Consider the following 24,880-nt stretch of genomic DNA (forward strand, 5'->3'; position numbering starts at 1 on the left):
AGTCTAGCTTATCATTTTGAATTGTAAAATTATTCAGAAATTTGGTCCATCTTCTATCTAGTTCTAGCTAGTCAATTATTTCTTTTTCTCTTTTTTGTGATATTGGGAATTAAACCCAGGGTCTTGTATATGCTAGGCAAACGCTCCACCACTGGGTTATATCTCCAGGATGAATATTTGCTAATTCGAGTTGTCATCAAAGATATCAAACATCAGGAAGAATCTGAGTCCAGGGCATGTTACTGGAGGCTTCTCTTCAGGTAGATATTTTTGTACCACATTCATTCCTCAGTTATGATTATTGCACCATGCCGTAGTCAGAATTCCAAGACTGACCCTCAATGTCTCTAATTCTTGTAAAACCCCCTCGTATTTGAATGTGGGTGAAAGTCATGTCTATGGTGATATCATTTTCATGATCGTGTTTGTAATAAGGTGCTTTCCACTGCTGTAACAGAAACATCTGAGGAAAAAAAAATCAAAGGAGGAAAAGTTCATTGGGGCTGACACTTTCAGAGGTTTACATTCATGATTACTTGGCCCTATAGTAACAAAAAAAAATGATGTACTGTGGCAGCATAGTACATCATGGCAGAGTGCATGAAGAAGGCCTGTCCACCTCATGGAGGCCAGAGAGTATGTGTGTGTGTGTGTGTGTGTGTGTGTATATACATATAAATAGAAAGGAAGTGACCAATATCCTGTTCAAGGACACAACCCCAGTGACCTGACTTCCTTCCACTGGCCCTACACCTTTAAAGGCAGCACCACAACTTCTTAGCAGTCCCACAAGGTGGAGACCAAGTCTTTCCCTCATGAGCCTTTGGAGGACATTTAAAAATCCAAACCATAACCTACAGTTAAAAAAGGAAATTATTCAGATGGACCTAATATAAGGTCATATGAGCTCTTAAAAGCAGAGCTTTGTTTTGGTAAAAACAAAAGAGAAAGTCACAATACTCTGAAGCCTAAGGAGAATTTGACAACCCATTGCTAATTGTGAAGGGACCATGACAAGGAAGGTATAATGGACTCTGGGAGTTGAGAGATCCCCTGGCTAACAGCAACCAACAGGGCCTCAGTTCCACAACCAGTAAGAAAGTGAATTCTGCCAAGCACCTGAATGAGCTTGGAAGCAGATCTCCTTAGATACTAGCCCAGCCCAGCTGACACCTTGATTTTTGGTCTCATGAGCCCCTAAGCAGAGAACCCAACTGGACTTCTGACCCACAGAACTGTGACATAATACATGGGTGTCGTTTTAAGCCACTAAGTGTGTGGTATTCCTTACACAGCCATAGAAAATTAATACAGACAACCCTGACTCCACCAACTGTAAGATTATCCAGACAAAATTTTTGTGATAGCAACAGCTCTTCATGGTCAAAATCAATACACAGCATATTTGATATTTTTCTGTATCTGCAAGTTGAACAACTCTATAAAAAAGAGAGAGAGAAAAAAAACTATATTTCAATTACTTGTTACCTCAAAAAATAACACCACTAAAAGTGGACTGAATTTCTACCTTTCAAGTTACTTTTTTAAAAATATTTTTTTAGTTGAAGACACACACAATGACTTTATTTGATTTCTTTATTTTTATGTGGTGCTGAGGATCAAACCCAGTGCCTCACATGTGCAAGGCAAGTGCTGTACCACTGAGCTATAACCCCAGCCCCCTTTCAAGTTAACTTTAAATATCTTGTCCCATCTTAAAATCCTAAGATCCTGGTGAGGCAGATAAAACTAGAACTCTTAAAAGTCATTTTCCCAGAGAAAAGAAGACTACTTTAGCTCAATGTTAGGAAGACCTTTCAAACAATTGGAATTGTCCCATTGTGGAAGGGACTGCTGTAAAAAAAATAATAATGAAATTAAATATGCCAGAAGAAAGGGTCACATGTGATGGACCTATATTAACCTGTTTTCCATTGCTACAACAAAATAACATAAAGGAAAGGGATTTATTTGGTTCATGGTTTTGGGGGGGGGGCTGGAAATCCAAAATTGGGTGACCCTGTCTGTTTAGACTCTGATGAAGACCTTGTGGTTGATGGCATCACAAAATGGCAGACCTATGTGCAGAGATAACATGGTGAGATAGGAATCCCGAGAGCAAGGGGGAGATGGTGTTGCTTCATTTGTAGTAATTCACTTCTGCAAAAACTCTGGGGACCAGCCTTAATCTCTTTCAAAGGCACACCAGTGACCTAGCCACCTTCCAGGAGGTCCCGCCTTTTAACCAATGACCTAGCCACCTTCCAGTAGGCCCCACCTTTTAAATCTTCTACTACCTCTTAATATCTCCACACTGGGTACTAAGCTTCCAGGACACAAACTTTTGGAAAGACAAACCACATCCAAACCAGAGCAGGACCCTGATGACACTTTTTTTTTTTTAACCCAAAACTTTTTTAGTAATTTGGCCAAGTCTACCAGACACAGCATAATGGAAACAAGGTTGGAAGTCATTCTACCTAATTTGAGTCCTTGCGTTAAAAGGCTGTAGCATCAACTACCAGCCCACACTAAGAAGCAGGAGCAGATTGAAGGAGCTGACTTGGGTATTTAAAGGAATGGACTCTTTAATAGACTACAGAGGGTTTTCTAGAGCAGGGTTGTGTCTGGGGGTAGCAGAGAGATATAACGGCTCCTCTCTTTTCTTTGTGCCTTACAAAGCTTTGTGTTAGATGCAGTGTTTCTGGTTTAATTCCTAGGTCCTTGATCTAATTTGAGTTGAATTTTGTGCATGGTGAGAGATAGGGCTTTAATTTCATTTTGTTACATGTGGATTTCCAATTTTCCCAGCACCATTTGTTGAAAAGGCGATCTTTTCTCCAATGTATGTTTTTGGCACCTTTTTCTAATATAATTGTAGTTATGTGGGTTAGTCTCTGTGTCCTCTATTCTGTACCATTGATCTACAAGTCTATTTTGGTGCCAATATCATGCTGTTTTTGTTACTGTTTTTCTGGAGTATAGTTTAAGTTCTGGTATAGTGATGTCACCTGTTTCACTCTTCTTGTTAAGGATTGCTTTAGCTATTCTGTGTCTCTTATTTTTCCAGGTGAATTTCATGACCGCTTTTTCTATTTCTATGAGAAATGTCATTGGAATTTTGTTTGGAATTGCATTAAATCTGCATAGTGCTTTGGGTAGTATGGTCATTTTGACAATATTAATTCTGCCTATCCAAGAGCAAGGTAGATCTTACCATCTTCTAAGGTCTTCTTTAATTTCTTTGTTTAGCGTTCTGTAGTTTTCATTGTAGAGATCTTTCTCCTCTTTTGTTAAGTCGATTCCCAAGTATTTTATTTTATTTTATGCTATTGTAAATGGGGTAGTTTTCCTCATTTTCCTTTCAGAGGATTTGTCACTGATATACAGAAATGCCTTTTATTCCATATCTCTGTCATGTGGGATTAGGCCCCAAGTTCCTCAATAAGACTCCTATAGCACAAGAATTAATTTCAAGAATCAATAAATGAAATGGATTCAAACTAAAAAGCTTCTTCTCAGTAAAAGAAACAATCAGTGAAGTGAATAGAGAGCCTACTAACTGGGAACAAATTCTTAGCACACACACACATCAGATAAAGCTCTAATCTCTAGAAAATATATAAGGAACTCAAAAATCTCAACACCAAAAAAACAAATAACTCAATCAATAAATGGGCCAAGGAACTTGACAGACACTTCTCAGAAGAAGATATATACTCAATCAACAAACATATGAAAAAAATGTTCTACATCTCTAGTGACTAGAGAAATGCAAATCAAAACTCTCTAAAATTTCATCTCACTCCAGTCAGAATTGCAGCTATTATGAATACAAATAACAATAAGTGTTGGTTTGGATGTGGGGAAAAAGGCACACTCATATATTGCTAGTGGGACTGCAAATTGGTACAGCCAATATGGAAAGCAGTATGGAGAATCCTTGGAAAATTGGGAATGGAACCACCATTTGACCCAGCTATCCTTCTCCTGGGTCTATACTCAAAGGACTTAAAAACAGCATACTACAGGCACACAGCCACATCAATGTTTATAGCAGCACAATTCACAATAGCTAAACTGTGGAACCAACCTAGATGCCCTTCAGTAGATAAATGGATAAAAAAATGTGGCATATATACACAATGGAATTTTACTCAGTATTAAAAGAGAATAAAAACATGGCTTTTGCAGGTAAATGGATGAAGCTGGAGAATATAATGCTAAGTGAAGTTAGCCGATCCCCAAAACCAATTGCTGAATGATTTCTCTGATTTAAGGATGCTGATCCACAATATGCTGTGGGGTGGGGTGGGAGGATTAAATGAACTCTAGATAGGACAAAGGGGAAAAGGGGAGGGAGGGGGCATAGGGGTAGGAAAGATGGTGGAATGTGATGGTCATCATTACTCTAAGTAATGTAAGAAGACAAGAAGGATGTGACTCTACTTTGTGTACAACCAGAGATATGAAAAAATTATGCTCTATATGTGTACTTTGAATTGTAATGCATTATGCTGTCATATATAACCAATCAAAATTTAAAAAAAAAAAACCATAAATGATGGTACCCCGGGGCGGGAAAAGAACTTTGTGTTAAAACCCTACTCGTCCTCTCTTAGTTAGTAGACAGCCCAGTTTCTCTCCCTGAGCCTCAGTCCACTCATCTGTAAAATATGAGAATTGGATTAATCCACTTAGGAAATCTCTTTCAGATCATAAGTTTTATTGTCATTGGGGAAGAAATCATATTTTGACATTTCCCCCACAGTGTTCCTGGAGATAACCAGAAACTCACTAGATGCTCAAAACAAGAGTGCATCTAATCCCAAAGATTTCTTTCAAAGGATTCTTAAGTTTTTCTATGAAAATCTATTTGGTAAAACCTTTTAGATTTCCAAATTTCTTGTGTTCCCTGTGCCTCTGGAAAAAGGAGACATGGGATGGTGCTTTAGATGCGGAGAAGGCATCTGTCGGGGACAGAAAGTAGGGGAGAGTGGAGATGGTGAGGTGATTCCTAGGGGGATTAGGACTCTGCTCCTTCAGGCCTTTCCCTCTGAAGGGTACAGGGCTGCAGTGGCTCTGGAATCCAGAGAGGTGGATGGTATGGGCAGTCTGGAGCCAGAAACTCAAGTGTCCCGATGGCTGTACGTAGGATCATGAAGATCCAGCCATGAATGTTTGAGAGGAGAAAAAAGTAATTGAATGGTAAAAGTGGTCAAGAAAGACAAGACCCAACTTTTCACTTTCACCCTGACTCATCTCCCCTCATGGCCTGTCTGATGGTCAGTGTCCTAATGTCCACAGAAAAAGTCAGGCAGCTGCAGGATCCTGGATGGCCACGGATTAAAGTTAAATATAACCCAAATTCGCCTGATCCATGGAGTCCCTGTATCCCATCACACAGGAAAATGTGAGATGAAAATAATGATCCCACACACCTCTCCTCTCTTCTTATGGAATCTGCCTTCCTGGGTTTCACTTTCAAAGTGTGAGAGAGATAAAGGAATTTTGCAGTTCATTAGAGGAGAAGAAAGGAACTGACTTCAGGTCCTTTCAAAACCATTCTGCAGCTAGGCTCAGTGCAGTGTGTAGAGATCCAGGCACCATCTGGCACAAGAGGCAGAGACCCACACGTTGCTCTGATGACAACTCTTTTCTTTGTGTGGTACTGTTTTTGGGCTCTCCGGAATGTGGCCATTCCCTAGCATATTTTGTGAGACCAAGTGTGACTTCTAAAATAGAAGAGAATAACCTCACTCATTGCAAGAGATGCCTGCAAGAGTCAAGTGCAAAGCTAATGTGCTTTGTTCAGACACTTGTCATTCATAAGAAATAATGTGCTCCAGGTTGTGTCACAGAGAAAAGCCAAAGAAATAAAAGGCCCATGAGGTCCCTTCTTTGCTAGAAATGTTCTGTTAACACTGAATTCATTTTCTAAATGTGTAGTAATACCCCACTGTCCGCTGTCCCATTATTTTTATTTTGTTATATTGTATGTGTTTTTGTCAACTGCCTTTGGTCTGTCTTTGGTCAGCCTGAGACATCAGGTTCAGAAACAGAATTAACTTTGGATACCTCATTGGACCACCCAGCCTGCAAGTTCAGAGTCTACATATTGATTTGCTGGGTATTACAAAGTTAGACCAATGGTGTAATTTTCACAGCTTTATTGAGGCATAATTTGCAGGTCTCAAAGTCTACGCATGACAAGCATACAATTCAATGATTTTTAGTAAATATGTGTTGTTCAAGCATCATCTCAATCCAGTCCTGGAACATTTCCCTCATACTATTTGCAGTAAATCTCTACTCCCATCTCCATCCCTAGGCATCCACTGATCTGCTGGCTGTCTCTCTCTCTGTGTCTTTTTGGACATTTCATTTAAATGGAATAACAATATATAATTTTTTGTGTCTGGCTTTTCTTTTACTTAGCATAATGTTTTTGAAATTCATCTGTTTTTGTACCATGGTCATCATTTCATTCCTTTATAATGCTGAAGAGTATTCTCTTGCATGAATTTATTACGTTTTGTTTATCCATTCATTGTTGGCAGGCATTTGGCTTGTTTTTAGCTTTTTACTGTTAAAAATACTGCTGACATGAACAAGGTCAATAAACAAGCAAATTGATTTCTCTTGGAGGAATAAATAAATTCATAAGAGAAGAATTTCTGAATCACCTGCTAAGCTTTACTTTTTAAGAAACTTTTAATCTGTCTTTCAAAGCGGCTATCCCGTTTGACATTCCCACCAGCAATGTAGGAATTTTCCAGTTCTTCTGCGTCCTCACCAATACTTATTATTGTTGTCTTTTGGATTATAGCCATCTTAGGGCTACGTAATGATATCTCATGGGGGGTTTAATTGGCATTTCCCTAGTGACCAAGGAGTATGATCATCTTTTTCATGTGCTTATTGCCCAAAAGACACATTTTGAAGTGAGACCAGTGGAACTCTGCATCTTTTTGTAAAGTGCCAGAAATAATCTTAAAATGGAGGTTCATTTTCTTGCCATTAGTAACAGAGTCCCAGGAAGATTAAGTAAATTAAATGATTGATGGATTCATTTATGGGTTTATTCCCATTTCATAAATAGCTACTGTGCACTTACATGTACCAGGGACTATATGCTAGGCTCTGAGATGAAACAATAAATAAGAGATAGCTCCGCTTTGTGTATCTCACAAGAGTACATTCAGAAGATGCACGAGTAGGAGCTCATCTGCTCACTCTCTCCAGGGTTGGGAATCACGCCTGGTGAAGAAATGCCAACTATGAGTCCCTAGGGGGTGCCAACCACTAGCCAGGTGACATGATCCAAGATGAGGGGAGGAGAGAGGGTCAAGTTCAGTCCTACCGTGTCTGGAAAGCCAATGTAGCTCCTTGTGGCTAGAGGCTTCTGTGCTGGGGGAGGGAGCAGAGCAGCAGAGAACAGTGAACCTGGGGCAGTTGAAGGTGGGCCTGGCAGAGATCTGCTGATGCCCTTTAGGGAGGGGTGCCACCATCAGGTGGCCCTCTGGGAAGTCCTCAGAGCTCTGTGGGGAGCAGATGGAGTTGGCTGGGCTCTGAGCATTCCTTTACAGAAGCGAGTCCGATCTCGCCTGGCCTTGAACCTGGATTTCTCTGGGACTCTGCAGGGCCCACCTGTTTCACTGAGGATGACATTTGCCTTCCTGTGCTTGGCAGGTGCTACATCACCCTCACCCAGTCTCTGCACTTGACCATGAGTGGAGCTCCAGCAGGACCCGCAGGCACAGGCAAGACCGAGACCACCAAGGACCTGGGCCGAGCACTGGGCATCATGGTCTATGTGTTTAACTGCTCGGAGCAGATGGACTACAAGGTACAGGTCAACCCAGCTTTGGGAGAGATTAGGAGTTGGGGCGGTAGCACAAACCAGGCACAAGGTTTATCCACACTCTTGTTTGGCCATCTCCCCGAGGTTAAAGAGTTCAGACAAAGGGGTTTCTGTTGGCTCCTTCACAGTGAATCTGAGAATCTTTGACCCTGAACCTGTGGGTCTCTCTGCAAACCTCTTATGTGACAAGGAGGCACAGCCTCACACATTCTGATTCTACTAATGAGCTCTGTGTCCACAGATGAGTGACTTTACCTCGTGGATTTTCCCTTCATCATCTGTAAAATGAAGAAACAACCTACACTTAAAGCCCTATAAAGTTTACTATTTGATCTTGAAGCCCAGAAAGGCTCATAATAGGCCTGATGAAGACTCCTGTCTTTGTGTGGCACTGTTTTTGAGCTCTCTGGAATGCAGCCATTCCCTGTCATATTTTATGAGACCAAGTGTGACTTCTAAAATAGAATAGATCGACCCCACTCATTGCAAGAGATGCCTGCAGGAGTCAGGTGCAAAGCTAATGTGCTTTATTCAACAACTTGTCATTCTTAAGAACTAATGTGCTCCAGGTTGTGTCACAGAGAAAAGCTAGAGAAACAAAAGGCCCGTGAGGTCCCTTCTTTGCTAGAAACGTTCTGTTCACACTGAATTCATTTTCTAAATCTGTAGTAATAGATTGCCTCACTGTCCACCATCCCATTATTTTTATTTTGTTATATTTTATGTGTTTTTGTCCACTGCCTTACCTCCCTTTTATAAATAAGATAACTACAGTAGAAAAATAGAAACTGCTGCATTAAATATATAAATCATGTGATACGTCACTTATAAAATCAGTTTACTGCAGAAATCATTCTAGAGATTTCAACGTAACTCTTGCAGTTAAAGAGTTACGGGGCTTTTTAAATGAGACCCTTCTATAACTAATAATTTCTCTCGTGTGTGGCTTTTCTGTGCAAAGACTAGCAAAGTCCTGCAGCACTATGTGTTCTCACAGCAAGCAAACAAAACTGCCCTTCCCTGGGTCCACGTCCCCTGAATTTTATAGCACAGCTGCTTTTCTTCGATGCGTGCAATCAGATAATGTTTCTTTTTAAATCAGGTTGGAAGGAAATACAGTTTTCCCCATAAAGAAATAAATTCAATCTTAAGGATGATTTTTAAGTTTCTAGATTCTTCTGTAGTGGAGAACTGGCAGTATGGCTGCAATAAGTAGTTTCCCGGGGAGAAGGTTCTGAAAGGCATACTTATTTTGATGTAGAAGATGTGCTGTATTGACGGAAGACAATCAGTGGACATCTTCAAAGCCACACCTAGATAGCAAACAGAAGAGATGAGTTGACTACATACCCAGGGATCACCAAGGCCATTTTACCCAATTCTTTCAAAACTGATCACTGAGCCCTAACCCCACTCAATCCTCTCAGAGGACAAGGTAGGAGGAGGAGTGGTTCCTTGGTTCATTTGAACTATGAGAGAAGCTTCAGCCATCAAATCTAGACCAGACACAGAGCAGAGCAAAATCAAAAGGTACAGTCTTAATGCCACACACCAGAAAAAAGGTGACCCATGCTGGGCACCAAATATCCCTGGTAGCCGGACAACCTCACTAAGCTGTTCTCAAGCCTCCTTGTCCCTTGGTCATTCAGGAGTTACTTTTGATTGTGAAATCAAGCTAATTTGTTGGGTACTGCTCAGCATGGGTTGGGCATTGTGGAAGGATACCAAAAATAGATGATGTTTCATCCTGACAAATCTGCAGCTGGAGTCATCCCAGAGGCAGCCGTAGGGGACTTCCCACAAGGGAGTGCCCCAAACTGTCTCAAGATGGGGCTGGATGGGATTCCAAAGAAAGAAGGCACTGAAGGCTAGGGGTGCAGCTGAGTGGTAGAGCACTTGCTCACCAAGCACAAAGTCATGAGCCCACTGTGTCAATCCCCAGCACACAGGAAAGAGAGGGAGGGAGAGACGAAGGGAAGGAAGGGAGGGAAAGGGAAGAGGAGAGGGCACTAAATGCCCTGGTGATCAATCCAAAATATTCATTAGAGGAACTTAGAGTGCCTCAGCTTCTCCTGACAGCAAGAGAAAAGGGGTGTTCAACCTAAGAGTGTCTTTGGCAAGGGGGTCAGTACATGCAGTAATTTATATGAAGGTTTAAGGAATTTTTGATTAGAGCTGAAAACCAGTTTCTTTCAGTGTTTTGAGCAATAATCTAAACACAGTGATGGGAATGTTCGAAGCCCCGGCATGGGCTCAGGCCTGCTGGATACATCCTGCAGCTGGCTAGGTCATAGAATGGCCAAGGCAATTAACCACTATTTTTGGTTAGGACAAAGAAAGAAAGTGGGGGGAACAGTGAACCCTACAAATGCTACAGATAAGGAAATATATAGATAGATACATACATACATAATTGATGGGTTATACATGGTGAATGGTTGATTGATAGGTAGGATAAATAGATGATAGATGGGTTACTAATAGCTGATAGGTCAACCAGAAAGATGGATAGATAGGTCAGGCGATCAGGAGGGCCAAAACGCATGCTAAATAATCAGAGGAGCTGATTAGCACCCAGACAGCACAATCCTGGGTGCTAATGTGTACTTTACAAGTTCCAAGCCCTGGAACATTCCAGAACACAGGAAATCCACAGATGGTGCTGATGACCTTAAGGAGCACATGAGATCTGGGGTGTGGCATTTTTAACACAACTAACCCATTACAGCGTCAGCCTTGAAGCCAGGATTGAGTTCTACATGGAGACAATACCGGTCTCCAAACCCTCAGTCTGCCTTGACTCCCCTGAGCTCTTCTTGCAGGAGCTGGCCATATAAATTCCATTCATGGCTCTCTAGAGTAAAAGCCAGAAGAAATAAGCATGCAACAATGGCCGACGTACCTTAGAGGTGATGAGTAAAGAAGGAAAGGACCAGAAGCCATTGAGAGAATCTAATTTTGAAGAACTAGGCTGAGAAAGACCTTTCACTCCTGCAGAATAGAAGTAAAAGCAGATATATATATATGAATTAAGTTGGGGAGACTGGAAGGAGGAAAGGTCTTTGGTGAGAACATTGCAGAGGATAGCACAGCAAACAGAGCAGCTGAAGAGTTTAGTTTGGGCTGTAGTTGTAGACCCTCTCATGTCCCCCCGTGCCGCAGTCTGGCTGGGCACAAATCACGAGCCACTCACAGCTTGTAGATTCAAACAGCAATTCTTTATTCCCGAACTCACATGGGCCATCTACAAACACGTTCTGGGGAAATCCACGTTCTCTGCCCAAATCCACACCTCCACTGGGCTTCTGTCTCCCAAATATATTCTGAATCCCGTGAGAACTCAAGGGGAACTCAGGCAGCAGGATACGCCCTATTCTAAACGGGGAACACCCTAAACTCGGATTATCCTAAACCGGGAACACCCTAAACACGGATCCGCCCTGGTCCTTGAGCAAGGTCACCTTACATGCAATGTCGCTGCAAAATGTCCTATTTCCATGAGTCCTTCCACTAAAGAAACATGGGGGTACGCTGGCAAGGAAATTGTCATACCTACTTGGCTGATGGCTCCCAGCACCCCCATGCCTCAGGAGTTCAATAAGGGGCATCTGCCCATTTAGTTCCATGAGGATTAGATGTGCCGGGGGACTGGCATGGCCACAGAACAGTATGAAGATGTGGGGAAAAGGGGAAGTCATTGCTTTCCTCTATAGAAACCCCATAAATCTAGCCACTGTCTCCAGAAATGGTTGCAGTTTTAGTGCTGAGATGCTCTGGATATTGCAGTAGCAATACTTCCCCCCTGACCTCAATTTGAAGATGCTATTGGAGAAACATCGAATGGTTTTTGAACCTGAGAATGTCTGGAATTACTCTGAGCCTTTCTGAGCCTCAGACTCCCTTGAGACTCCCAACTCCCAAGGCTTCTAAAACATGACCCCGCCACAGCTCTCCACCCGACTCTCTGATCTCTTGGTCTCCCAATCACATTTACCCCAGTCATTTTTCATAGTGTCCGTTTTTACGTAATGCACACGTCTGTTCTCCAACTTCACCCAAGTTCTAGTTCAGCCTCTGACGAGGCAGCAAACATCTCCGTTAGGATGTCTTTCTCTTGTATTGTGATTAGCACTTCTGTTCCTCCCAGGTCAAATCCCTCCCATCCCTTCAGTAAAAACGGTTTCATTTTCTCTGAGGTCCAGCTGAAAACCTGGGCCACCCTGGCCATGTGGTGTCCTTCCTCCCCCAGTGCTGTCCTATCAGCAACACTGTAGCTCCCTACAGCATGCCCCTCACCTCCAGGCTTTTGAACCCTGTCCTTCTGGCCTGGATCTCTGTCCAGAAGCTCCCTATCTCATGGCCTGGTGAGGTCACTGCCTAGCTAATAACACCATGAGTATGTGGGGCGAACAAATGGGGTGGTGTGGCGTCCGGGGTTCTGAGACAGGTCCTCAGGGAGTAATGAGTGGGGTGACAAGCAGCTACCTATAGAAAGTCTACTTTTGAAAATTTTATATCTTAGGTTTCCATTTGATGAAAGGGATCCACAACTTTAAAAAGCTTTTAAAAGCATGAATGTCGGTTCCTGAGTTTCTACTTAGTTTTTGCACCACTTACCAGGTTGAGACATACAGGCATACAGATATATATAGATAGATGGACAGACAGATGGATGGGTGAATGAGGATGGGTGGATGGACAGATGGATGGACAGACACGTAGGTAGTAGGTAGAGAGTAGATAAATATTTACCTATAGGATTATTTGAGAATGATATGGAATAATCTAAAGCACACAAAGCCAGTGCCTGGAACTCACTTGACCTGCTCAGAGGTATAACCTTTGACTATTCAGTCTGGATCACTATGTTGCCCTTATTTTAAGATTCCCAGGGGGCTTACCCCTATCTGATTTTTTTTTTGCTGTTATAGAATGTAAGACCCCAAGAATAGAGTCTTTGTCTGTCTTCTTGATTGCTGATTCTTCATAACGTAGAATATTCTCTGGCAGATAGTACATGCTCAATAAATAGTCGTTGAATGAATAGATGAATCTATCAATTTCAGGAGCTTAGGAAGAGGTGGGAGTTGTTTTCCTTCTTTCTTTAAGGACTGCTCCACATCCAACCTGGTTTATGGGGATGTTTGATTCTGTCAAAATGATGCTTTAATCATGTTCTCTGCTCCAAACCTCCTCCAAAGATCCTTTATAATAATTCAAGGCTTTTTATAACCAGGACTCTCTTTAGTAATTCAATTTTCCATCCAAATTGGCACCTTTATTTCTCCCTGGACACATCATTTATTTAGCTCGTTTTCCTTCCATTATCTTTCCTCCTTCTGGAAACTCTTTCCTCTCTTTTGCTGCCCACACAGATACAAGCCAGCATTTCTCGTGTGTGTTCTAAGGCTGCAAATTCTGGTACTTGGGTCTTCTGACAATGTTCTTATGATCTTCCCACTAAAATGATGCTTGCCAGAATAAAGCAATATTTTTGTTGCAGAACTTCAAAACCTTTAAAATTTTAGTGTGTGTGGTTGTCGTTTTTTTTTGTTTTTTTTTTTTTGTACCAAAGATTGAACACAGAGGTGCTTAACCACTAAGTCACATCCCCAACCCATTGCTATTTTTTATTTCGAGACAAGGTCTCATTAAGTTGCTCAGAACCTCACTAAGTTGCCAAAACTGGCTTTGAACTTGCCATCCTCCTGCCTCAGCCTCCCTGGCCATTGGGATTACAGGTGTGCACTACCATGCCTGGCTCTGTATGTGTGTGTGTGTTTTCCTGTGCTGGGGATTGAACTGGGGCCTCCCACATACTAGATAAGTGCTCTACCAGGAAGCCATCCCCTCAGCCTACTAGTGCCTAATTGTAATCTGGAAAAAAATAGGCTCCGGAACACAGGACCTGACTACAAAACCTTTCTTCAAGGAACATCTAGTGTTTCATGAAATAAATTTTTCAAAGTGCTTTGGTACTACCTCTTTGGCAAAACTGGAGCACTTGGATCCACTCCTCTCTGAACTCCGTAACATTAGTGCTCTGTAGTACCCATTGGAATTCAGAATTCATGTAGCATTTTTCCTCCTTTATTTATATCATTGCCTCTGCAAACTTACCTGAAAGTTCTCGAAAGGTCTGAGTTTGCCTGTATCTAGCATGATCTATGCATAGAGCTGACAGTAAGAAAATCCCCACCGAATAAATGAATGGGACTTCCACTAAAATTGCGTTTTCCAAGCATTTTAAGGTTGTCATCTTGCCAGTGACCTTGAAAGCACCTTCAGTTTTACATGGGCATTGTGTATGGTATTGCTCTACAGTTGACTACTTCGCATTAAATGTTAGAACACTTTTTCACTTTTAGGACAAAAATGCCTTCTTCCCTTTGAAATTCTTTTCTTGCTCACCTCCCATCTGAAAGAATATTTTCCTGGTTCTGCAGCCGTCCACACCTCCAGCTCTTCATCACTCTAGGGAAACCTGGGTAGTCCAGCTTGAATTTAAAGATACAGACATAAACTTTTCCATCAGTACATGCCAAAGACTTGAGTGGAAGGCTTTTTGTCTATATGGTGTAAGAAAAAAAAAATCATCTTTTATTCATTGCCTGGGAGTTCGAAAGCTGCAGAATCCACAGTAATGCAACCCTGATGACATTTGAAAGAGATTTTTCACTCAAGTATCTTGTAAAGGTTCTGTTTGATTCTGCGGTTTATGCTGGCACACCATCGCCATCAAAAATTTAATCGTTCTTGAAAATTTAATACAAGCCTCTGACCAGGGGTTTTCAGGGCACTGGACGTATCTATAACAAAGAGGATGGAAGAAGACTTTAGGTGGGCATTGATAAGCCTGGAGCTGCTGATAATTTAATCCTTGTCTATTTCCTTGCAGTCTTGCGGCAACATCTACAAAGGCCTCGCTCAGACTGGTGCCTGGGGCTGCTTTGACGAGTTTAATCGAATCTCCGTGGAGGTCCTGTCAGTAGTGGCAGTGCAGGTACGGGACTAGAAGTTGGGGGAGAAGTTGGGGCAGCCTTGTGGTCTTCATGTTGAGCACTGTGGCCTCTGTTTTCAGCCTCCCCTCAGCAACCACTTCCCTTCCTCCTTACCACTGTATGCCCTTACCCTTCAAGGTGCATCCATTTTCTGGCCACCAGAGGGTTTCCTTCTCTGTCAAATGAGGGTAAGCAATGTCTGTCTTAAGTGCTTCATAGAAATGCAGAAAAGATCGACCAAAATGGCGGAGCCCGCTCTTTAGAAAGACTCTATATTTTAGCTATAGACCAGGATTTAGATTTCAGCTCTTCCATATCCTGTCAAAGTCTTGGAGTAAGTGACTCCACCTCTATTAGCACAGCCTAATTCACGCAATGACACATGAATGAGGAGTTTAGCCTCAATATTGTTCAATGAAGTCAATTTTGGGTCAAGCTTATGTCAGCATACCATTTGTCTTCCAAGTCATCCGTGAAGTGTTCATTGAACACCTACAGCCTAGTAATCACTGTACTAGAACAGGGGTGGAGTTGTCCAGGTGAATAGAACTTGACTCCTAACTTCAAAAAAAAAAAAAAAATAACAATTAGTTCTTGAAACAGACATAGATACTTGCAATATTCAAGAAGTAATTCTGATGATGGAGAGGTAGTGATAAAGGTGATTGCTGTCATTATAACCTGAACACTGCAAGAAAGGGATTAAAGCAAAGTGGATGACTGGGACATATGGGAAAAAGAAGGAAGACCTACATCCTGGTTCCTCAGGTCTCCTTACCAGCCTCACCTTTTCTCAACTGGACCATCTTAAAGCTATCTTACCATACTTAACCAGGAACTAACAGTAGAGACTGGGCTCAACAGTCATTGGCCCCACTACTTGGTAGACAATGAATTTTCCTGATTTTGAAACTGCTCTATACAAGGTTAGTCGTGGGTATCCTGCAATTAGTTAATTCCCTTTTATTCCTGGAATTAAGTGAAATAAGTTTAACCTGGAATTCCCATACGTTGTCCCTCATACTCTGGTCTAGGAACACACCCATAGAAGACATCCTCAAGAAAGTAGTCTGACAGCAGCTCGGGGTAAAGTCTGAGCTGGTAACATTTAAAAATCGTATACCCATCCAAGGAGAAAATTGCACTTAATTATTCACACAGTAATCCAGGCTGGCATATTGGTTCAGAAACTGCACCAGCTGCCGACAGTTCTTCTCCGCCACCCTCCCTCTCCCCTTCTCCTTTCCTCACCCTTCTGTGCTCTTCGTCCCAATAGCTACCGCAAAAGTGATTGTACTTCAGTGTCTTTGTTGGTGGATATTTTCATGCCTCTGTCATATTGGTCAAACAGAATTGCATATACATTTTGGAAAAAAAAATCTCAGGGTGGCAGTTCCAAGAGAAATTACTCTGCTGTTTTTAAAATGTATAAGATACTACTTAATTCTTTTCAGAGACTCTTTATTATTGTTGCAATCAGCTTTCTAGACCTTGGATGATCTGAGCCCTGAGACATCTGTCACCAGAACACACCCCATCATCTTGTACCTCCCCCTGTCCAACCCCACTGCCATGTTCTTTAGTTAGGTATCCCTGCCCCTTCCTTCTCTCCCCTACAAGTTCAGATTGTGGGCTAGGCTGAAGCAGGAAGCAGTTAGAAGCAGAAGATCAGCTAGCAAAGGAGCCCATCATAGCACAGTTCCAAAAACTCCAGGCACAGAACAAGTGCTCTGATCTCAGAACCAAAGGAATGTCCCAAGTAGCACACTTTATAAAGGAACTAAAGTTCTAATGTAAAACACATGCATGCGCACGTGCGTGTGCACACACACACACACACAAGCACACACAGAGATATGAAAAAAATGTACAAAGGAGTGAGTGGGTTGTGCTGCCTGAAAGCAGCAGACTCCAGTCATTTCAATGGGAATCATGAAGTGAGCCAGGCAGGATTTTAATAAAACGTGGCATCTGGGGTGAAGGCTTGAAAAAATAATGCCCACGGAAGGGCCACAGAATGGGCCACTTCCCTAGAATCAAAGGGTCAAAGTAGAAAGCGTGCAGAAAAAAACTGAGAGCATTCACATAGTATAGGGCCAACCTGTGACCTCCTTAACTTATGTCACTTGCAAAGAGATAGGACAACCTAAATGCTTCACTGCATGAGTCAGAGGTAAGGCCCTAGCCTGTGGGAGAGGAGGCAGGAACAAGAATTTGATCACCAGCTTCTGGTCTAAGAGGGAAGGCAGCCTTCTCAAGTCAGAAAGCAGCCTGGTGGTCAGAAGAGCACATGGGGCTTGTGTGGATAACAGGTCTGATGTGAAACCAGCGCTGGCCTGCCACAAGATCGTCACATTAACAAGCCCCCTGTGATTCCTACATATAATGAACTGGAGACTGGTGCCACAGCCCAGTCTGACTTAACCTAGGCTGCACATTAGAACTGCCTGGATGGTTTTGGAACAGACTCCACTCCCAAAAGATTGTGATTTAACCAGTGAGGGGTAGGACTTAGGCATTGGTATTTTAAAGACACGGTTCGCATGTTCAGCAAACTTTAGGACCCGGATAAGAGGTGGGGCTATCAAATAAGAAAACCATCATTGAGAACTGTAGAGTGTGGGTTCACATCACAGACCCAAGACTGGGCCCAGTTGGTGCTGACTGGTCATCTGCAGAGACAAGACTTCAGGCTAGGTAGGGCAGAAGGAGGTAGAAGACTCAGCCTTATCTAGGGAAAAGCAGGTCAGTATGAAACTAGAGCAGGTGTGGGAGAAATCTAACAATTGACCAGACTTCAATGGTTCTCAAACTTCAGTACACATGGGGACCACCTGGAGGGCTTGTTAAGATGCACGTTTGGACTCACACCTCCAGAATTTTTTTATTTGTTCAATCTGGGGTGGGGGTAAGAATTTTCATAGGAATTTGATTGGGTCCAGGCACATTCTGTAGATGGTGGCAAGTCACTGATACCTTCTTGGTCTCCATCTCCCAATCGTGGGAAATAACTGGTGTGGATCAAGGTTTGGCAACCTCAGAACTATTAATGTTATGGGCTTAGAATTCTCTGTTGTAAAGTTCTATCCTGTGTGTTGCAGGATGTAGAGGAGCATCCCTGGCCTCTATTAGATGGATGCTGGCAGCATCCTTAGTTCAATTATCAGCAAAATGGCTCCAGATACTGTCAAATGGGGGTGGCATATAAAATCTCTCCCCGTTCAGTTTGCTGATTTCTACAAAGATTTCCACATTGTTTGTTTTTTTAAAATAAAACGGTTAATAAAATAATTTTTGTTATTTTGTAGAAATCATAATAACCAGTATTATTTTCAAAGCAAATCACATTACTCTGAAAATGTATGACAGTCATGCTCCACATAGCAATGTATCAGCCTATGACAGACAGTATATATGACAAGAGTCCGGTAAGATATCACCTTATGGCATTGCACCCATCTTAGTTTGAATTAAGTATGTTCTGTGATGTTCATGCAAACATGAAATCATCTAATGGCATAGTTCTCAAGTTATCCCCCTGTCATTAAGTGACCCGTGATTATATCTGATGAGGTCCTAGTGTGTGACTGGCATGGTGCTTTTTTTGGTAGAAGGGGACTTGGTGAAAAGCAAGTGCTTTGGCACCAGACTGCATGATTTTCGATAAGGGTTTCCCACTTACCAACTGTTGGATAGCAGCCAGACTTCCTGTTTTTCTCAGTTAACCTCTTATTTTGAATTTTAGATTTATAGAATTTTAAATTTATAGAAAAGTTGCAAAAATGTTACAGATAAAGTCCCTGTATATCCCTCCTCCAGCCTCCCGTACAGCTAACATCTTACATAAGCAACATAAGCAACGGATGATTTCTTAACTGCTTTCTGCCTCAGTTTCCACATCTATAAAATGAGGATCTAAGACCAACCCATCTCATATAGCTGTTGAAAGTTTTGAATGGAATAATTTAGGTAAAATATTCAGTACTCATCAAGTGCTCAAACTATTTTCAGTTATTATTTTTTATCATTCCCTGTGGCTTTAAAATCTGCAAAAATGGATGAGTCTGTATGGAGAAACAGGCCCCCGAGAGTGCAGAGAATATCTAGCAGCTTTAGCTGTCAGTCTGTGTCTACATGTGTGTGCACTTCCTCCTGGCTGAGATTGCATTGAATCTAGTTTTCCAGCCCACCTGCTTCTCCCCACTGACATCCTGAAGCTTCTGGATTTTGTTTCAAAGTTTGGACTTTATCCATGACTTCTGGACCCTGATCATCATCACATTGCAATGGTTTATCCTGAAGAAAGTCCTGGCAAACGGTCTCCACCCTACATGAGCCAAGCTAAAGGAAATGTGTGTGAGCACCAATGCTTCCACATTAACCACATCCTCCAGTCTGTTCAGCATTCTCCCTCCAGGGGCCCCCTACAGAATTTTACACAAAAGCACAGATGCCTCCAATTCAAAAGCGCATCGTAAATTCTTGCTGCGTGTGAGGTTTCTGGGCTTTGGTGTTTGCAGAGAGAATGCTGAGTCAGAACCAACAGCAGAAAGGGTCCTGGGCTCTGGCCTTTAGTCTACACCCAGAGGTAGCAGAGCAATTTGTAAATGCTAATTAAACTCACTTCCCTGCTCCCTAGCCACAATAGTGTTCTGTATGTTTTATAGATGGGAGGACTGGCCACAAAGGAGGAGACCAACCTTTACCAGCCATACAACTTGCAGAGTGACAAGGACAACAAGGGGCTCCCCAGCAGACCTGGGCTGAGCTGTGAGCCCCACACAGATCAGCAGAGCTCAATCTGTTTGGCCAGTGTGCTGGATGCTAGAGACAGCCTCTGCCAGGATGGCATTGGTATTCTGCAGGGAGAAAAGAAGTTTCACTCTCACACTAATTACTGTGAGCTCAAATGCGTTCAGTCATTAGAGCTTCACTTTGAAATGGGAGATGAATCCTAATTGCGGAGTTGTCACACACGGTGGCAAATGCTGCCCTTCTCGGTGCCGGGAGATAGCCTTGCCCATAGATAGCTGATGGTCCAGCTGTTTTACTACTCCTCTCCTCTCTCTCTCTCTCTCTCTCTCTCTCTCTCTCTCTCTCTCTCACACACACACACACACACACACACACACACACTCACCTCTGCAGCCCCATCTTCACAGACATAAACTACCCTTATCTGTCCTTCCAGCCTGGAGCTTGTGCACATGCTAGAAGCTCATTGAGAAACCTCCCACTGGTCCCCGACATTCTGGTTTTGCTCTCACGAACCCCGAGAGACTCGAAATTCTCCGAGACACTCTCGGGTCTGGCTGAACAAGGCTGGCTTGCAAGTGTTGGCCTTTTGACTTCCATTCCTCTACTGCTGATCATTTTTGCATGTGTCTTTCAAAGCACCAGGTGTGAAAAACTAAGTGGCTGAATCTCATTTCTGCCTGTCTTCCTGCTACCATAAAAGTGATCTATAACCAATATAGCTCTGACCAGGTCAAGCTTCAGCTTCAATATCCCTCTGGCTCCAGAACTGATGTAAGAGAAAGTTGATTCTCTTTTAGAAAGGCACTTAGAGCCCTTTGGAATGGGGCCCCAGCTTACCTGTACCACGTGGTTCCTGCCACTCCTCATCATAGACTGGATGCTCCACAAAGGAGCCGCCATCTTCTTTCAGCCTGTGCATCATGCCAGAGACAACGTCTGGGGGAAAGGTAGGGAGGAGTTGTCAAGGCAAGGACCACAACTGCAGTGACAACGGTCACAGTAACATCGTCTCTGTATGCTTCTATTTTTAAGCATTTTCTGTACAGCAAGCTCTTACAGACTTCATTTAATTCTTAGAACAAGCCCAGGAGGTAGGGACTGGCATCTCACCACCACACAGTGGGGGAAGAGCACAGGCCAGCATCTATTTCCCTGGACCCAAATCTGAAGCCCAGTTAGCCTTTCTGTTAACTGTGAGCAAACTTCTCCATCTCTCTGACCTTCTGTTTTAACCTAGAGCAATCAGACCGACCGGAATTAAAATGCTCCCCACCAAGGATTGTAGGGAGTTAACACATAAAAAGAATTCAGGGACTGGGTGTGTAACTCAATGGTAATGTGCAAGGCTGTAAATCCAATCCCCAGCACTGGAAAAAAAAAATAGTGCTCAGAACAGCACCTGGCATGTGGCTGGTACTAATATGCTTTAGTTATTATACAGAGGAAACTTACATTCACAAAGTAATACCTGCTTGCTGTTCACTCTCATCCTGTTAGCTACATTGTTATAAATTTGGGTGTGGGCAGCCAAATTTCTTTTCTTCTGTTTTTTTTTTTTGGGGGGGGGAGGCAGGGTGGGTAACCAAGGATTGAACTCAAGGACCCTTGGCCACTGAGCCACATCCCCAGCCCTATTTTGTATTTTATTTAGAGACAGGGTCACACACTGAGTTGCTTAGCGCCTTGCCATTGCTGAGGCTGGCTTTGAACTCCTGATCCTCCTGTCTCAGCCTCCCAAGGCACTGGGATTACAGGCATGCACCACCCCGCCCGGCAAATTTCTTTTAGATACTACCCAGTTCTCATCAGCAAAGGGTCCAGGGTGTGTTCATGGTGGCTGTCCTTCAGTGAAATGGACCACAGGGTAGTTGTTGGTGGTGTACGTAACTGGGGAGTCCCTAAAGCACCTGGAGGCATTGTCCTCTGATTGGCCCACCAGGTAAAAAGCATCCAAGATGCAATTAGAGATAAGAAGCAGTGGTTCAACTTCCTTGGGGAGGAGATTAGCCTGAATCCTTCCGTGGGCATCTTCATCACCATGAACCCAGGCTACGCCGGCCGCACTGAGCTGCCCGAGAACCTCAAGGCTCTCTTCAGGTAAGCAGAAGCTTCACCCCCACGGAGGGACTATTTTTCCACTGAAAATATATGATGCATATATTAGAGAAAATTTGGAACATTTAGAAAGTCAATTTCTTAAATCTGCTTTTTCTGTAATGTCATCAACTGTAAAATGATTTTTTGCTTAATTGTGTTCAGTTCCTTATGTGTGTATTTGAATTTTATTACACTTGTAACCTATATTTGTGGCCTGTGTACAGTTTTGTATTGTCTTATTTTTTTTTCATTTCATAGTCTATCAACAATACTTTCTTCTATTAGATATGTTTAATGAATCTCATTTCATGATGGCATATTTTTTTTTAATCAAGTACATGGCCCACAATGTAATTAACTGGTCTCTCATGGTTGAATATTAAGACTGTTTCTAACATTTAAAATAAATTCATACATAATGCTGCAGTGTACATTTTTGTATATAAATCTTTTCTTTTTTCTGCATGCCTGATTATTTTGTTTGGCTAACATCCCAGAAGTGGAATTACTGAGTTAACGAGTAAGAACATTTTTAAGGTTCTTGATACACTTTGCCAAATTGCTTTCTAAAAAGCCATAGTACCAAATTACACCCCTAGTAGTGATGCACAGAAACACCTCTTTTATTTCACCCTTGCCACCATGCATATTGCTATGTTTTTAAATCTTCCTTATTTTGATAAGAAAACACCAATGCATCTCCTAGCAGGAGTTGGAGTCTACATTCTTTTTGCAAAAACATGAGGTTGGCCCGACAGAGGGAAAACTGAAGGGTGCTCCCAGCTTTCTGATTTTCTGCTTACTGAACTTAGGAGAGGTAGGTAAACCATGGGGAGCAATGACACCACTGTCTCATATCTTGGAGTGAGACCCAGTGCTTTCTGCCCAGGTGAAATTCACACTTTTATACACTTCTGAAGCTTTGGGAGGCCTTGTATCCATTAGCCCCTCACTTTTTAAAATTTCTTTTTGGTAGGAGGATACAATGCCTTTATTTTATTTATGTGGCACTGAGGATTGAACCCAGTGTCTCACACATGTAAGACAAGTGCTCTTCTGCTAAGCACAGCCCCAACCCCTAGCCTCTCACTTTTAAACCACTCCAGTCATGGCAAATTCCTGTCTCATGAGTAGTTTGGGTGTATCCTTATTCAGGCAGGTCCCAACTTTGCCCAAGAAGCATTGGAATGTTAACAACTTGTCTACATTGCAGCAGAATACTGCATTGCATGCTATTTGTTTATACAAAGTATTTATTAAGTGAGCCTTGTGTTACAAACAATATTACAGGTAGCTTCTCTCCCCAAATAAGAATTGTGCTTTTTTTTTTTTTTTTTTTGATACCAAGGATTAAACCCTGGGGTACTCAACCACTGAGCCACATCCCCAGCCATTTTTTAAATATTTTACTTAGAGACAGGGTCTCACTGAGTTCCTTAGGGCCTCACTAAGTTGCTGAGACTGGCTTTGAACTTGTGATTCTTCTGCCTCAGCCTCCCAAGCCACTGGGATTATAAGAGTGCACACCACACTTGGCTGTTCTTTTTTTTTTTTTTTTTTTTTTGTAAGAATTATTCTTTACATTTTTTCCCTAAAGATAAATGGAACTGTCTTAGTCCATTCAGGCTACTATAACAAAGTACCTAAACAACAGACATTTATTTTTCTCAGTTCTAGAAGCTGGAAGTCTGAGTTCAAGTTGCCAATGCGATTGGGTTCTAGGGAAAGCCTGCTTCCAAGTCGCAGATGGCCAAGTTCTCCTTGTGTCTGCTCTCTTATTATAAGGGCACTAATCCAGTCCACAGGGGAACCTCCCTCATGACCTAACCACTACCCAAAGGGCTCTTCTCCCAATGCCCTCATGCATTTTAGGAGGACATGCATTTTAGGAGGACACTACATGCATTTTAGGAGGACACAAACATTCAGACCATCACATATATTCATAGAAGAAAATTTGGAAAAAATGAGAAAAAATAGTTTTAAAAACAATAAACACAAACTCTACTTTTACATTTAATTTTTATAAAGTTCCTATGAGGTAGATACTACTAGTTTCTCCCTTATACGAGAAAACAGATAAATTCAGCAAGTTGTCCAGGATCGTCAACCTGGTTGCTAGAATTGGCCAGTAGCCTGACTAGTAAATGGAAAAACTGAAGCTTGAATCCAGAGTCTCTGCTCCTCCCAAGCCCAGTCTTGTCATCCAGAAATAATCAGTGTCACCGCTCAGCATGTCCCCTCTGCTACTGCATTGGCAGAACATTGCTGAGATCCAACTCTATATTGTTTAGTTTCTTGTCTTCACTGATTAATGTTTTCCCATGACATTTAATAGTTTTCCTTCTATAGCATTATCTCTCATGGCCACATCACATTCTCTTGTGCAAATGTCTATTCTGACCTTCTGTCCAAGTTACCAAATAAATCTTGAGAATCTAATAAGTATCTGGTAGCTCCTTGGAATTTGAATGAAATGCAAAATATTTCAAGGAAAATTGTGGACTTGAATGAAATGATTTTGAAATTTTGCATCAGTGTAGGGAAAACGCAGTTAAAGAATTGTAGCCATGTTAGGCTCCAATTACTTACCTAATCAACTAATAAAAATAAGTTATTCTAAAACCAAATGCCTCTAGTGCCAGAGTTTTAAAAATCACGAAAAAAAATGTTTATATAGAGACAAAACTCTCTTTCTGTGTTCTCACACATATACCATTTTGAGTCAATGTGGAGTTAATAGGTACCTACCTTTGACCTCAGCATTAGAAATTTACATTTGTTTGCAAATAAATACAGAATAAGCCCTTAGTATCTGGGATTGGGAGCATACATACATCTTAAAGATGAGGACTAAGGAGACTCTCAGCTTCTTGAAGACACCCAGAAAGAATCAATTCCTCAATCTGGGCCCCAGTCTAACCTGGATAACTTGCTTTATGGATCCATGCGTTGTGTAAAGTGCATAGGTCTCAAGATACAAGACCCGACTTACAGCCCAGCACTACCCCATCTGCTAATATTGTCTATCACCTTGAGTAAGACAATATGCTTCCTTTATCCTTAACTAACTCAACTCTAACTTGGAAGTCTTAGATGAAATAATTGCAAAGATTTTTCCATGAGTTTTTTGAGCTCACAGATGCCTCTGTGTGTGATC

At 42.1% G+C, this 24,880-nt stretch overlaps 1 protein-coding gene across 1 annotated transcript in view; it reads left to right on the forward strand.

Annotated features, from left to right (window-relative positions):
- Dnah9 (dynein axonemal heavy chain 9) overlaps positions 1-24,880 on the forward strand; it is a 328,584-nt gene that overhangs the window by 103,833 nt on the left and 199,871 nt on the right. The window contains exons 27-29 of the mRNA XM_076870265.1: positions 7,693-7,849; positions 14,763-14,867; positions 21,563-21,720. Of these exons, the coding sequence (XP_076726380.1) occupies positions 7,693-7,849; positions 14,763-14,867; positions 21,563-21,720 (420 nt within the window). The remainder of the gene's footprint in view (positions 1-7,692; positions 7,850-14,762; positions 14,868-21,562; positions 21,721-24,880) is intronic.

This window comes from Callospermophilus lateralis, chromosome 11, assembly GCF_048772815.1.
Source record: "Callospermophilus lateralis isolate mCalLat2 chromosome 11, mCalLat2.hap1, whole genome shotgun sequence".
NCBI lineage: Eukaryota > Metazoa > Chordata > Mammalia > Rodentia > Sciuridae > Callospermophilus > Callospermophilus lateralis.